Here is a 17,174-nt window from a genome sequence, read left to right on the forward strand (position 1 = left end):
AACCCTAAGAACATTCTGTACAATTCCTTAGTAGTCCTAAAATATCTCTTGCTATGTGAACAAAAGTGTTCAAATGGAGTCCAACAGGAATAAGAGGAGTGGAGATAAGATGAGTTACACTTACCATCCAGTAATTCCTGCTTGAGCCCCTTATTTATGTCACTGTGTGTGATTTTAATCCTTTGTAAATGCCTGCTTAGGGATACTGCAGTGCACAGATTGCTATATTGCTAACTAGACACCCATCTTAGAGAAACACAGATAAATGATGGATAAAGAAATGTATAGACCAAAATGTATCAGTAAAGATTCACTCTCTCATGATGAAAGAGTGACACATAGAGTAATAGAAGCAAAGCAATAGACTGGTCATAATTAGATAATGGATGTGTTAAAGTAGTAATATATTAATTTACCAGAAAGGTATCAGACAAACACATATTTTACCAGCTAATAGTGGCTTAATAATTACATATGTATTGCTTCTACCTTGGCATGAACTTGTTTTATATAGCTTTGTGAATAGTGACCTAACATCCAATGGAAATATGTTAACATGTTTTGTTATTTGCACCAGTGTGCAGCATATGCAATGAAACATCTTTCAGAAAAAGCAGTTATACTGAATCAAATAAATGGTGCCACCTAGTGATGAGTGAATTTTTTCACCAGCCATGGATTTGTGGTGAAATTCTGCATTATGCCATATGTGAATGTTTTTGTGAACCTGCGGCAAAAATTCACCGCAAAAATATTTGCCACAACAAAAAAGAAAAAACACCCATTGACCGATGCATTTGGACAAAAAAGTCACTATAAGAAAAAACATCCATTGACTTTAATGAATTTGAAGCGAGAAAAAATGTAACATGCGTAAATTTTTTACGCCTATCGACTTCAATGCATTTCGTGATTTGCTCATCACTGGTGTCACCTTTAAGCTGCTCTTTAAAATGTACCATGTTAAAATGCTCAGTTAAAGTTTGCAATGTAATAAACCATCTAAAGATCATTATTACACTGAAAATGTTTTTATAACATTGTGATCTCATTTTTGCTAATTTTTTTATGTATTTCATTGCATATTGCCCTAAATCAGGGGTCCCCAACCTTTTTTACCTGTGAGCCACATTCAAATACTCTTGGGGAGCCACATAAGCAAGAACAAATTCCTTGGGGATGCCAAATAATGCCAAAATTGGTAGCCCAATGTAGACTGCTAGTTGTAAGAGGCTCTGTTTGAATAAATTTGTGTTTTAATGCCTGCAAAACTTAAATTTAAGATAGGGATTTCAAAATGAGAACTTATTATGAGGCTACTGGGAGCAACATCCATGGGAGTGGACAGAAACGTGTTGCTCATGAGCCACTGGTTGGGGATCACTGCCCTAAATAAAGGTAAGAGAAGTTAGACATTACAATGTTCCATTCATATTAAAATACCACATACAGCAGCAGTTTGATAAACCAAAAAAACAAATTTTCACATGTAGGCGGCCTTTATGTCTCCAGTGAAGGTTAGTACACAATAAAATTCTGAGACACTATGTAGTTGGTCTTTATTTCTTAAGAGGAACAATGACTATTGTCAGAAGAATTAGCCCCTGCATAGATCAAGGGGCAGATTTATCAAGTGTCGAATTTCGAAGTTAAAAAACTTCGAAATGTGACCATCGTATTGGTCAAATTCAATAGTCGAACTTTTCTTCGTTCAAATCGATCGATTTCGAACGATCGATCCGAACGTTTTAATTGATCGATTGAACGATTTAATCGATTGATCGAACGATTTTCAAAAAAAATCCTTCGACTTTTTAAAACTTAGCCAAATTTTGGCTCTAGGTTCTAGGAGGTCCCAATAGGCTAACATAGCAATTCGGCAGGTTTAAAGTGGCAAAGTCTAAGTTTTTTAAAGAGACAGTACTTTGATTCTCGAAGGGTCGAATATTCAAAGAATTTTCAATTTGAATCAAAGTCGAAGTCGAATTTGTCCTATTCGATGGTCGAAGTACCCAAAAACTACTTCATTCGAAGTTTTTTGATTTGAAAATTCACTTCGACCTTTGATAAATCTGCCCCCAAGTGTTTCACTAGATATGTTACTGCATTAGACCAAGTGCTAGAAATTCTTGGATTTTCCCTGATAAATGGTTGGGACCAACACAAGAATGCAATGCTTTACCTGTAACTCTAAGCCTGTCAGCCCCTATAACAATTTCATCCTCATCCGCCATAAACAAAATCTTCTCGTCTTCATGTGACTTAACTTCAAATCTCTTGCAATGGGCTTCCACAGCATCTGCTCCTAGGAAGGTGTAAATGACAAAAATCATTTAGCATTTAATGCAGGTTAATGCTAAAAGATGAATTGTGGTAATTGTTTTTCATGCTGCGAAGCTTTGTAAGTCAAGTATGTCAATTTCCCTTAAAGTAAAATGGGATGTCTTCCTGATGTGTGCACCTTGGCTAGTTTTGGATTTATTTTAGAGTGCTCCTCTCTTAAATACCACATACTGTACTTAAATACCATCCATACCAGGAATATTTAATCAACATATAATTTACTGTATGTCATAATAAGGGGCCAATTTAAGAACATTCTGAGAATATCTGTTTCTCTTATTCAGACTTTTTTAGTGCAAATGATTGTATCTCTTATCATAGTACCTTAATACATAATTTTTTTTCATAATTTATCAAGTGCCCAAGCGATATAATCCATGAATACAAAAGTACACCAAATAAAAGATGTTAAGTCATTTAGAAGTCAATAGAAGCTGACATTCTTTTCTTGCAAAGATCTGTGGTTTTAGAGGTTTTCAGAGATCCATTCCTTTAAAAAAATTAGAGGTTTTCAGAATTTTTTCAGATCGCTCAGGAGCTAATTTCATTTACGCTTTTTATAATCAGATCTCTTAATACATTTCATGACATTTGTGATCATGGTTTCAAACTCTAATACCACAAAAATTCAACCTTTATTAAATGGGCCTTTCAGTTAACAAATAAAGGAATTACTGAAAAAAGCTATAGTACTAACATTCACATCATCAAATGTGACAAGAAAGGGTAGAGGAAGATGTTTTATGGTTATCCTAGGCATTTTTATGGCAAAATCCTGACACTGTTTTGTAAAAAAAGATAGCTTCACCCCAAATGTAAATTTAAAAAATCAGTTGACTTATTTAAGACGAAAAGCTCCAAGTAAATACATGTTTTAATACAGCTACATGCAAAACATGTTGGTATATTTAAATAAGAACTAGCATTTCTCGTATTCATGCTCATAATCTACATTTTGGTGCAAATGCCTTAGAGTAATACTTTTGTTGCACACATTAAATCTATAAATTACTTAAGAAAGTATTTATATTGTTATGGTCGTTTATAGACTTAATCAGCTATATTTCTGTTAAGGCAATGGAACACAGAATTACAGAGCTCAGCAATTTAATGTTTGTTCTTTTTCCATTTGACCTCCAGGTTAGTTATATAATTTAATATTCTGTTTTTTCCTGTCTAATAGTTTTGAAGATAATTATACAAGATTAACTCTAATAAAAGATGATTCATAAATTACTTCCAAGAAATTCTGTTTTGCTGTTTTACAAAATGATTCTTGAAGTTTTTGCCAAAAATATATAAAAGCCACAAAAAAACTATCTTTTGTAAGGTGGTATAGTAAAGTACAACAATGTAAACATATATAAGTACTATGTAGTGAATAATATCTCCTTTGACAGTAATGCTCATTTCTCCATTAATGTCAATAATATTGTACCTGTGCAGATGAGTAGGAGAGTAGGACAACTAGAGGTTAAGATACATAGTACGATGTTCCTTTGCATTAAACTAGGCATAAAATGCATTATAGTTGCTCATGTTAATATGTATAAATGCAAATGTTCTGGGCCTTCCATGCTGTTATTTAGATATCTATATCTAAAAGAAAATAATTCCTACTGTATATCTCTTTTACCTTGTAAATGGAATCTTTTATACCTCAATGTTTATATAATGTAGCTTGTGCAATCTCACCCCATATGTGTTTATAACCGCTGCTTAAAGGTTGACATACGATTTAGAAGGCACTGGAAATTTTCCCTAAACTGGACTCAACTTATTCAATTAGATACGGGGGCCCATTCACTAAGCTCGAGTGAAGGAATAGAGGAAAATAGAGGGGAAAAAAACAATTTTCGAATGTTTTTTTGGCTACTTCGCCCATCGAATTGGCTACTTCGACCTTCGACTACGACCTTCGACTTCGAATCGAACGATTCGAACTAAAAATCGTTCGAATATTCTACCATTCGATAATCAAAGTACTGTCTCTTTAAAAATTTCTTCGACCCCCTAGTTCGCCCCCTAAAACCTACCGAGGCCAATGTTAGCCTATGGGGAAGGTTCCCATAGGCTTGCTAGCAATTTTCTGATTGAAGGATAAACCTTCGATCGATGGATTAAAATCCATCGAATCGTTCAATTCGAAGGATTTAATTGTTCGATCGAACGATTATTCCTTCGATCGTTCGATATAATGAGGGTTAATTAACCTTCGATATTCGACCCTTGATACATCTGCCCCTAGGTAGCAGAAGAGGGAAGACCAAAGTCTCCTCATATTTTAGAGAGCACTTTGACTTTGGTGCACCAGTTGTATTCCTGGGTTTGGTTTCTGGGGAGAAAACCAACTGTCTTAAAGGAGAAGGAAAGCTACGGAGGCATTTTATTGCCAATAGATTAGCTGCAATAGTGCAAGCTAAAATGCTACATTTATTCTGTAGAATATTTTACCATACCTGAGTAAAAAGCTCTAGAAGATCTCTGTTTCTTTAAGATAGGAGCTGCAGTATTAACATAGTGTGACATCACTTCCTGCCTGAGTCTCTCCCTGCTCTGGGCTCAGATTACAGTAGACAAGGGAGGGGGGGGGAAGCAAACTGAGCATGCTCTTGCCCAGGGCAATGAGGTTTAAGCTGAAAACAGGAAGTCTGATACAGAAGCCCATGTGTACACAATAGAAGGAAAGGAATGTGGTGTTTCTTTTGACAGGGGACTCAGACCAGCACTACTTTGGGGGTTTACTGGTGTATTTAGATGGACCTTTCTGATCAGGCTTACTTAGTTTTAACCTTTCCTTCTCCTTTAATTCTCTGTAATGACAGATCACATTTAGAACTCAAAAAAAAACTCTATTACTAGAACTAGAGAAATGGTAATGGAAGTTAACATGAACTATAATGCACTTGAAGATAGCTGGACTTTTTACAACTTTTGTTGAATTGATTCCTCTTTTTAACTTTGCATTTTATGTTGCAACTAGACGATTTTGTTTCATAAATTATTACGAATAGGGAAGTTCTTGCTATATTATTTGAGCTTGATATAAGGGTCATATTGGCTAAAATGTTGATTTGTGTCCATTGTTGCAAAAAAATTATATCTTATTATATTCTAGCAGTCCTTGTATAATAATTGTGATGTTAGATGCTCACATAGTTTTCACAATGCCCAGGAGGTCCACTGTGACCAGATGTCCAACTCAATGGAGGGGGGAGGTTCTACCGAGTTACAGTATAGGTTACGCCTACTTTATTCTGTTATTCAAGTTTGTTTCTCTGTGTAAAATCTTTAAAAAATGTAGGAAACTGGATATTCAAAAGACACAAAATAACAGACTCTATTTGCACTAAATATGTTTAATTTTTTTTAAATGATTTCCTTTATTCTGGTTTATGTTTTAAATGTGCAGAACTGAAATGTTTTGTATTCTAATAGATCTCATGCCTGCATTGTATTTTCCTTAGGGGGACTATCATTTTTATATTAATATACTGCATCAGGCACTTTATTATCAGGAATCATGAATATGGTGATGATGATGATCCAGCCTTTATCAAAGTGTTTTTTTACATTCAAACAGAAAACAAATATAACAAGCAATGCATAATACAGAAACACAACCACACAAATTCTCATAGGACCCTACTGGCAATAAGCTTCATTGGCAAATGTGGTCAAGCATTGCAATGATAAAAACTAACACTGCTACTGTTTTCTGTCAAATTGGTTAGAGCTTCATAAAGCAGATGCTGTGACACAAGTTAAACTCTGCACTGGGATGCACTCAACAACTGATCCTGATTAATGAGGCATATTATAACCATGTTAACAGAGCAATACATGACTGTCTTTTTTTCTATATGCAATGGATTTATGAAATTATATACACTCTATAAATCTTCTCAAAGGGCATAAGCTAATGACCCGCAAAATGATTTTGTTCTCCCAGGTACTGATCAGCAGTCAGTCAGAAATAAAGGGTACTGCCCTTTATTATAACTGCAGAGAAAGCTCTATTGTGCCCTGCAGATCATCAGAAAAGAGCATTACACAATGAAATGAGCTGCTTTACATGACTAGCATAAATGTCAATTAAACATACAGTAGTTTGAGTTAGAAATATTCATGCTTGTATGAGTGACATGCCTTCATGTAGTAAGGTTGAGGATTGTTGGCCTTATATTTACATATTTGTGGGACATTGAATATGTATGTCTGTAAGCTTACTTTAAAAGACTGGGAAATAATTTTACCAAAGTTACCATATACTATACAGTATAAATATAATATTCCTGAAGCCTTCTGCTGCACATTATTTAATGCAGTTAAACAAAGACTCTTTTTAAAAATAGTTTCATGTATGAATTTTGATCTCATATAAAAGTAGGTTTTACGGTACCGAGGTTTTAGGGTACCGGGTACCCCCCCACCCTTCATTTGCCACTTGACCAGAGAGTAGTGTTATATACATAAACAGTAATAAAAATAAGTATAAAAAAATCAAAAAAAAAAATCAAAAGCAGTGGCAAGCCCCAGGCATTTGAAAATAACTGAAGTATGATATTGTAACTAAGCAGTAGCAGGTCTGCTTTCTATTGAATTTGGTTGTATGTGATTAGAAATATTAGAAAGAGGTTAAAGGTAAAGAAGAAGCAAAAAGGTTGCCTCAAAACTGAAAATCTAAAAGATTTAGATACCAATTTGGGAGAAATTTAATATGTATTTCCATGAAACTCCTTTTACTGGGGAGGGGGTTTAATCATTAAATAGGAACCCATAGGGCTTTAATTTCTTACAATGCTTCAATTCCCTAGTTGCTGGGTAAAAGCCCATGTATCCAGTTATACCAATGTACACATTTATTTCATTGGTCCTAAGGTTGATGACCATTTCCTGCCACACTTTAATACAGTATAGTGCTTTGCAAGGGGGGGGTCCTTATTCTTTGGCCTGCATCTGTTGAACCGGATGTATGTTCTGTTGAGCCTGGGTCCAATATGGCCCAGTAAAGGTTCCATATAGTGAAGGCCCACCTTAAGAAAGAGGGTCTAAGAATAATGTCATTATAACAGACAATTATTACTATGTTTTATCTATTTCAGAGTGGGGCTCAGTTGGAGAAAACACTGAAAGTAGCATCATTTCTAATTGTTAAAATAGCACATATTACTCACCTACTGTCATTTGACCAGTTAACTGTCCGTTCTCATTTCTTGCATTCACTGTAATATTTCTGTCAGACTGGAACACCACCGGGCTGTCCTGAAAAACAGGTTTTCGAAACATGACTAAAAAAATGGGAGCAAACATATATCATAAAGACAAAAGGATAGAGCATCTGACCACTGAGTAAAAATCCAATAAAGACATTTCCATTTATCCTCAAAACATAGATTGTCTGCATTGCACACTTTCAAGAAAGTTCTTATAAAAGGCTCAAAGCTGGGCAGAATATGTCCATTCACTATATTCCAATAAATGCTGAGATTTTATTAAAACATTTGGTGGCTGCATTACTTTCGTAATTACTTAATGTAACTAAGTCAAAATAAAATGATGGTCAAATAGCTGCAAACATTTCTTTTACCAGATTATAAAAGTTATAGAATGTGCAGCCTCTGTCTTTGTGTCTACAATTCCCCAGTGTATCTAAGCCAATTTCTGCCTCTAAATGTTAGTATTGTGTAGTGTAATGTATTTGCTGCAACATATACCTCCATTGAAATTTAACTTCCCGCCGTATGCAAATTAGCCAACGCTAGTGCAACTTCGCTTAGCTTGTTGAATTAACACTAGTGAAACTTCACCATCGTTCCGCGCTTTGGACGCAACTTCGCATTTTAGTGAATTAATGTTGTGCTGGCGAATTTTCGCCTGGTGAAGTGTGGCGATGTGAGTGAAACTGTCGCTGGCGAATTTCCGCAGGTTAGTGAATTTGCCCCTAAGTCTTTCAAACAATATTCCTTTAGTAACAGTGGTTTTGTTATAAAAGATTAAATGAAATCCATAAAATACATTGAGATTGGCATTGTAAATATATGTAGATACTGAGGGGTTTACCAAATACTTGTGTCCTGGGGAATGCTTCTCTCAGGATGGGGTGCTGGATCAAAATCCAGTGCTTGGTACAGGGAGTAACATCAAGTATGGGGGTGGGAAAGGGGATGCCTACATGCCTCCCCTGGTGAGATATTTTAATATATATGTAATGCTTTGCAGAAAGATTGGACTAAATTGTAGACCTGGGCAGTGCATTGGCAAATGAAGTTCAATAATGATAAATGCAAGGTTATGCACTTGGTAGAAATAACAAAGACAGGTTTGGGTTTTTGTGGACAACAGACTTTGAAACTATAGGCAATGCCACTCAGTGGCTATAAAAGTGAAGTACTGTATTATGTAGAAAGGACATTGACTCAATGGATGAAAACATAATTTTGTCTCTTCATAGATCCTTGGTAAGGCCTCACCTTGAGTATGCAAATCAGTTTTGGGTTTCAGTCCATAAGAAGGATATTAATGAGCTGGAGAAAGTGCAGAGACATGCAACTAAACTGATATAAGTAATAAAGAATAAAACTACAAGAAAAGTTGGGGTTGTTTTCTCTGGAGAAGAGACACTTGCGAGAAGACTTTTTTAGGATATTTTAGACAAATAATAAAACATAGAAAAAGAACAAAGAACAAGGGTAAATTGAAGATTGAACTTTATAGACTATTCTGATAAAATCTCAAGATTTTACAAGATTCTCAAGATTTTACAATTTTACCTGTACAGAGTGAAATGCTTTAGCATGCGCTAATGTTAATTGTAAGATTCATTTTTAAAACAGGCAAATGTAAAGTGTTATTTATATGGAAACTGAGAAATGTTAGTATAATTCTGTCAGTATCAGATATACAAGAATCAAACCTTTCTACACACACTAGATTAGTTGGCACAAGTACATTTAGACAGCAGTTATTAGATCATATTTTACCATTTATTTCTGAATGTAGATAATAATCTGCTGCCATCAGCTTCAATATTAAGTCTTTGTACTGTAATATATCCATCTGTGAAACATATGTGATAAGCAATGACATCTCACTTGATTTAAAGCTTCAAAAATGTTGATAGCATTTGTAGCGTCTTTATTAAATATAAAGCGCTCTTGGACAATTTGATAAATAGACTGCAAGAGCAAAGTAATAGTTCCTCCTTTTAGTAAGGAAATGTTGGACAGATTGATATGCCTTCCTACAACGTTGGTTAGTTTGAGTGTCCCCAGGCAACAGACACCACCAGTGACTCACAATACATTACTGTTGTGTACTACCAGAAAAATATTCTTTGATAAAAACAGTGTAACTACTGTATATTAGTTAATTCAACTGATATACAGTATTTCCAATCCAAATTACTATTATTTACAAAGACATTTAAGTCAGTATGTTTATTCTTCTGTAACGTCAATGGGTGTTCTTATACCAAATAGAACTTTCCATTATGAAGACACAGAATCATCACATTTATTATTTTACTTGCACTAGCTTTAGGACAGGCCATAGATAAATATGCCCTAAACACAAATATGCACTATGGCCAAAACATACTTCATAAAAAGTACAAATTAATTATTTTATAATGTCTTGGCAAAGTATTTCCTTCAAATTTTAGGTCAGGAATTTCAACAATGAAGAGGACAATTGAAAAGTCTACTGTTTGAAAGCAGACATGTGTCAGATCTAGATCTCTAATTTGAATGCTTCCTTAGATTGTGGGTTTGTGGGATTATGGAGCACCAGACACACCACAGTGTTGTCTTTTCATATATGTTTTGATCAAAGCACACATCAATACATATAATATATTTTATATAATATTGGTAGCAATATTCAATGCAACTTTGCTACTGATGACTGTGTTGTGCATCAATAAGGAACAACTGATACTTTTTTCTTACTAAATCTGAAGAACTAATGATGCCATGAATCTCACTCTCCAGCCTTCAATAATAATATCACTCGTACTTAGCAAACCGCATTATTTGCAAATTTATTGCATGCCTTATAGGCACAACCTACCCATCTAATTAACATAGGGAACTTTAACTTAGGAATGATTGTTGTGCTTTTCAAGGATAACCTCATAGCTCCAGTTGGAGCATTAGTGGCTCATAACAGGACAGAACAGAGCACAGTAGCTGAACTAGCTGCTAGCCACACACCACCATCGGACTTGGGCCCCACCATCCTCCAGACATGCATGGTGAAAAATTCCCCCTGCCGACCATTATATAGGCTCATTGCAGCTCTAGAGGGCACACTTGATAAAGGGCATAGCCCGAAACATGTTGTGTGGAACATAAAATAAAGAATTTTGCAGCTTCAATTAACTGCCTGGATTTATCCCACAAATAGACTAATTTCCTCGATTTATCGTTTGGGATACTAACACAGAGTAACCCGTGGGATGAACAATACCTTTCTTTAAGGTGAGATACTGTTGAACCTATTGAATTGGACTTGGGCCCCACCACCCTCCAGACATGCATGGTGAAAAATTTCCCCTGCCCTGCCGACCATATATATGCTCATTGCAGAGTCTCTTTGTGTACCGTTCACCCCCCCCCCCCCCGTAGTTATGCCAATAATAAAGCAGGCTCGGAATGGTTAATTAGCAAGGGACATAGCATAACATGAAGTGTGAGGGAACTTATGAGATAGAAGCATGAGGGAGGTAGCCAGTTTAACAGTGGAAAACAACAGAGCAGTCCTGCCCAGCCTATCCATTAATGGTTATATCAGTTGTCACATGTAGTTATCAAATTATGTTGTGCGGTGTATAGGTATTTCTATGAATTTCTGGGAAGTCAGCTTCTATTATTTTCCAGTCCTGTATTGTATGCACAAGGTCACCAGCAACTGTGACCATTATAAGCCAAGGTGAGATTTAGATTTCAGAGCAGCAGCCTGTTACTCAGAGCTCCTGGTTGAAGGGGCACTCAACAAAATACAGATTTGCAGTTGCCTGTTTTTCTTTTAATTTTCCTTTGGTTTTTGCACAACACATACTGTAGAACCTACACATGAAGTAGTAGAAGAAGGAAGTGAGCACACCAGTTATGGATTACTGGTGGAATGGTTATGATTGTAGCTGTTGATTATTTGGAGTGTGGTAACTAACGTTCCAATGGATCAGATGGTGCATGTCTTTAGAACCACCTAGATGTCCAGTTAATATTAATACTACTGTCGAGGTCTGTGCCAGGTATGAAATGGACTGTCAGACTGCAGGATAGGAGTAGGGATGTAGCGAACGGCGGAAAAAATGTTCGCGAACATATTCGCGAACTTGCGACAAAACATGCGAATAGTTCGCGAACGTCGCGAACCCCATAGACTTCAATGGCAAGGCGAATTTTAAAAGCTAGAAAAGACATTTCTGGCCAGAAAAATGATTTTAAAGTTGTTTAAAGGGTGCAACGACCTGGACAGTGGCATGCCAGAGGGGGATCAAGGGCAAAAATGTATCTGAAAAATCCATTGTTGACACAGCGCTGCGTTTTGTGCTGTAAAGGGCAGAAATCACACTATGTCACTCAGGTGATGTTTCTGGACACGGAATGTGAAAAAGCTCACACAGCTAGGTGGCACTTGGTTAAAGACTGGGCAAATAATGCCTGCAAGGTCAACGTATACACTACAGCAGTGGATACGGAATATATTATTGCTGCTTGAAAAACGTCACTCGGGTGGTGTTTCTGGAGACGGTATTATTATTGATATTTAGACAGAATGTGAAAAAGATCACACAGCTAGGTGGCAGTTGTTTGAAGAACAGATGCAGATGAGAGATCAGCAGCAGGACAGCTGCCCACAGCAGCTACATACAGAGCACTGCAGTAGAAGGTAGATTACTAGCCAGCAAAGCTACCCTAAAATGTCCCTCAAATCCCTGCAGACTTCTGTCCCTCCAATACAGAGCAGTATCAAGTAGATTACTAGCCAGCAAAGTTACTATCAACTGTCCCTCAAATCACTAACAGCTCTCTCCCTACACTAGCTCTTCCAAGCACACACAGGCAGAATGAAAAAACGCTGCAGGGCTTCAGTTTATATATGGAAGGGGAGTGATCCAGGGGGTGGGGGGGGTGGTCCAGGAGGGAGAGCTTCCTGATTGGCTGCCATGTATCTGCTGGTCTGGGGTGAGAGGGCAAAAATAAGCGCCAGCTAAGGCGAACCCAAATTGGCGAACGTCGCGCGACGTTCGCGAACATTCGCCGAACGCGAATAGTCGATGTTCGCGCGAATTAGTTCGCGGGCGAACAGTCCGCGACATCCCTAGATAGGAGCAATATATTGCTGAAAGCAGAAGACAAGACACAAGTGTATCGATTGGTTCTGTTCTACCATGTTGGTGGACAGACCGTTTATATATAGGTGGAGTACATACAGAATTAGTTAATGATTATGCTTTAAGGTGGGTTAGGGTGGTTTCCCACCATAACCAATTAGAGAAGAGTATTTAGGTTTACAAACAAAAATATGACATGACCGTTCACCTAGTTCTGTCTCATGGGTTTGTCCCTGAATTTGGATATCATTCACTTAGGGGATATTTGCTAATGATGATAAGCCTGATGGAAGTTTGGGGACTTTCTACTCATGTCATGCTGACCTAGAATATTATAGAATATTATTCAAGAAAAAGACTTAAAGTGGTATACAGGTATATATTAGATATACGTGTAGTATATATGTGACTACATTAAAGGCTACCTTATCAATACACTTTGCACAATGATCTACTGACAAAGACACTACAGAGGCAATTACATAAAGTATTCGGTTATGGAGGAAATCATTTACATTTCAACATGCTCATTGATATATTTTTCTCACAAGAATTTCAAATGTTTATCTGTATGTATAACTTTATTTTTCAAACAATACTAGGAAATATAGCACACACAGGAAGGAAAAACATTATAATAAATAATAAATGAAAAGAGAGCCATTATAGGAAATGATATACTGATGAGTAGTAAGAGAGTTTATAGTGTACACTGTCGATTGAAAGATGGTGATTCATTCAGTTATCATTAGTTTTACCTTTAGTCAAGAATGCTTATAATCTGACCATTTAGGGCATTTGATACATTTAGAATGTACTGATAGCAGAAGTGCTGTTGCTCGGAATGATAATTGTAAGATCTACTGTTTAAAATTAATATAAACAGTAGTCACTTCTTACAGCTTGTTGATGGTAGGGCATGACAAGCTGATTTTATTTTATCTATAGGCTTTATTTGGCACATCACCTTGTTACCTCCATCTCCAAACAAGGTGGTAGCTCTAGGGTTCCCACTGTGGCCTGCGTCAATCCCTGACATGAATATCTGTCAAATGAATCTGGTGCACATGTTACTTGCATTTGCAACCCTGGAAATTATGCCAATTGGACAAACAATCTTCTTGGAAAATGCTTCCTATTTGCTTTGGAGCACATGTGCAATTGCATCAGTTTTAGTGAATCGGCTTCAATTGGTCAGGTGCATCATCCATGGCAACCACAACTATGCTGGAATCATGGGACAAACACTGCATTGTGGGGAAAAAAATTAATGACCTCTATTATTATTATTACCATAAGATCCTACTTGGGGTGTGACTGAATGACACAAATCATATTGTGCCCGACAGATGAATGGATAGACCAGTGGAAACTGGACACTGGAGATGTGTTGTTATTTCTGTCTTTATGCTTTGGTGCATTCATTTTTTGAAACAATATGTAAGGCACAGTATAGATTATGGGGTAAGTAATAAATAGGATTCGGTAAGGAAGCCATAATGAAAAATGCCTAATGGGTGCACTGAATTGGGGATATTTTTTTATCAATATAAATCTGTTTGTGTGGGTATTTTTAATCATTATGTTCAAGTGTTTTTTCTTGATGTAATGTCATTTTTAACATACCAGTACATATCTGGTACTTTTAGGTATTATACCTGTATTTATGTCATGATGAATTGGTATCAAGATCCATTTGTACACACCCACTAGCACTTTATATTACAAGGGTCCTTGTATATTGCCCTATTTTAAAAGTATAATGTAATGGTTTAAATGTTTAGATGAAAAATAATAAAAGTGTGTATTTTTTTTACATCCTTTTACATTTGTATTGAGCTTCAAAATAGGGTTTACAACATTAAATTTCTTGAGGGTATCTACTTGGGGGTTGCTAGACATTAGGACTGGCCCATAAAACCTTGGAAGTTTTAGAGCAGGGATCCCCAACCTTTTTTTTTACTCATGAGTCACATTCAAATATAATATAGGTTGGAGAGCAACATAAGCATGAAAATGTTTCCTGGGGGTACCAAAAAAGTGCTGTGATTGGCAATATGGTAGCCCATATGTGGACTCTTAGCCTACAGAAGACACTGTTTGGCAGTGCACCTGGATTTTATTCAACCAAAACTTACCTTCAAGACAGAAATTCAAAACTAAGCACCTGCTTTGAGGCCATTGAGACCAGCATTCAATGGGTTGGTGAGCAACATGTTGTTGAAGACCACTAGTTGGAGATCACTGGTTTAGGGGTTAGACTAAATACTGGGAGCACAGCTTGAAGGCTAATAGAGTGAGATTTGGGGATGATATCTTATTTAGTGTCCTAGATATTAGGGATGCACCGAATCCAGGATTCGGTTTGGGATTCAGCCAGGATTCGGCCTTTTTCAGCAGGATTCGGATTCGGCCGAATCCTTCTGCCCGGCCAAACCGAATCCGAATCCTAATTTGCATATGAAAATTAGGGGCAAGGAGAGAAATCGCGTGACTTTTTGTCACAAAACAAGGAAATAAAAAATGTTTTCCCTTTCCCACCCCTAATTTACATGCGCAAATTAGGATTCGGATTCGGTTCGGTATTCAGCCGAATCTTTCGAGAAGGATTCAGGGGTTCGACCGAATCCAAAATAGTGGATTGGGTGCATCCCTACTAGATATATTGCCATTGTTACTGAATAGCTAATACAATGATGTTTACCTACTGTCTCTTTGTAACCATGTTATGTGCTAGGAGAATCCAGGACAAATATCAGGTTTCAAAAGGAGCTTGTCCCAAAAACCACTGGAAGCCACTGACGTAAAAGGATTACAAAGTGGAGTTTCCAAAACAAGTTTTTAAATCTGGGGGTGGGTGAAATCCCCTTTTCTTCCAAATAAGTAAAGATCAGAACTTCACAGTCCAGCAGAAACTGTTAACAGGGCTGTATACTTTCTAATAACATTGTTGATGACTCGAGTTAGTAGCCTAGCAAAGAAATCTGAGAAATTCGACCAAGGGAAATTACTTTGCATGACTGCACATCTAAATAAAGATAGTTTCCCTTTAATAACTAGAGTAAGCTAATACTGTGGTTGTTACAGATTTACTGGGTTAGCACAATGGCTGCATGTTATTTAATAACAATGATTAAGGGAAACATGTTTAGTAGCTTATGTAATAGATACTCATTAGTATTAATGATATTCACACTTGATAGAATTAATAGTATGCTGCCTGTACAGTATTTTATTACTGCCTCTAGATATGCATAAATATTGATTAACTGTGTCACTGACACCATTATTCATGGGCTTCCTGACACTGATTACCAATAACCTTTATTTTCAACATCATTATGTTTAGTTAGAGTGGCTGCAAATTGACTGTAATAAAGTGGCAGCAATGAAGTCAATGAAAATTACAATGTAGTCATTTAAAGGTGGTCTAGAGATTGTTGCCAATTTAGCTACTAAAGTAACTATTCAAATGTCATAGTAAATTGGGCAACATAGTAACACACTAATAATCATGTAAAACAACGAAAATGGTCTAATGTACCCTGAGCACGCAAGGGCAAGAAGCTCAGCATAAAGAGACATTCACAACTCCATACTGAAATGCCACATTTAGGGGCAGATGTATGAAGGGTCGAATATCGAGGGTTAATTAACCCTCGATATTCGACTAGGAACTAAAATCCTTCGACTTCGAATATCGAAGTCGAAGGATTTAGCGCAAATCCAACGATCGAACGATCAAAGGATTATTCCTTCGATCGAACGATTAAATCCTTCAAATCGAACGATTCGAAGGATTTTAATCCAACGATCGAAGGAATATCCTTCAATCAAAAAAACTTAGGCAAGCCTATGGGGACCTTCCCCATAGGCTAACATTGACTTCGGTAGCTTTTAGCTGCTGAAGTAGGGGGTCGAAGTTTTTTTTAAAGAGGCAGTACTTCGACTATCGAATGGTCGAATAGTCGAACGATTTTTAGTTCGAATCGTTCGTTTCGTAGTCGTAGTCATAGTCGTAGTCGAAGGTCGAAGTAGCCTATTCGATGGTCGAAGTAGCCCAAAAAACACTTCGAAATTCGAAGTTTTTTTAATTCGAATCCTTCACTCGAGCTTCATGAATCGGCCCCTTAAAGTAGTAAATCAAATTTTGATTGGTCAGTGAATGCTGCAAACAATTGGGTCTGCTAACACTTCCATGTTTAATTTTTGTTTATACTCATTTTTGACTTCTAGTTCTGGCACCAAAGTTGAGGGCAACACAGGAAAAAAGTCCCTCTGGTTCTCTCTGAACATCTGCAATAAATAATTGCCACTGACAATGTAACATCAAGGTACCCAATACACAGAAAAATCTCTCTAAGCAGTAAATAAATGGAAATCAAATTAAGAAGCAGAAACCAAACCTGAGCACCAAGATGGCAGACAAGAACACTACAAGATGGTGACTCTCTGACGTTGTGGCAAACAATTGCCAAAAATCAGCAAA

The 17,174-nt window shown here is 36.7% G+C and overlaps 1 protein-coding gene across 2 annotated transcripts in view; it reads right to left on the minus strand.

The window, feature by feature from the left end:
• Positions 1-17,174, minus strand: part of sgcz.L (sarcoglycan zeta L homeolog) — a 433,181-nt gene that overhangs the window by 17,576 nt on the left and 398,431 nt on the right. For both annotated transcript variants that reach the window (XM_018230203.2, XM_041589029.1), the window contains 2 exons: positions 7,521-7,608; positions 2,183-2,305 (listed from right to left, as the gene is read on the minus strand). In XM_018230203.2, the coding sequence (XP_018085692.1) occupies positions 2,183-2,305; positions 7,521-7,608 (211 nt within the window). The remainder of the gene's footprint in view (positions 1-2,182; positions 2,306-7,520; positions 7,609-17,174) is intronic.

Source organism: Xenopus laevis, chromosome 1L (assembly GCF_017654675.1).
Source record: "Xenopus laevis strain J_2021 chromosome 1L, Xenopus_laevis_v10.1, whole genome shotgun sequence".
Classification (NCBI taxonomy): Eukaryota; Metazoa; Chordata; class Amphibia; order Anura; family Pipidae; genus Xenopus; species Xenopus laevis.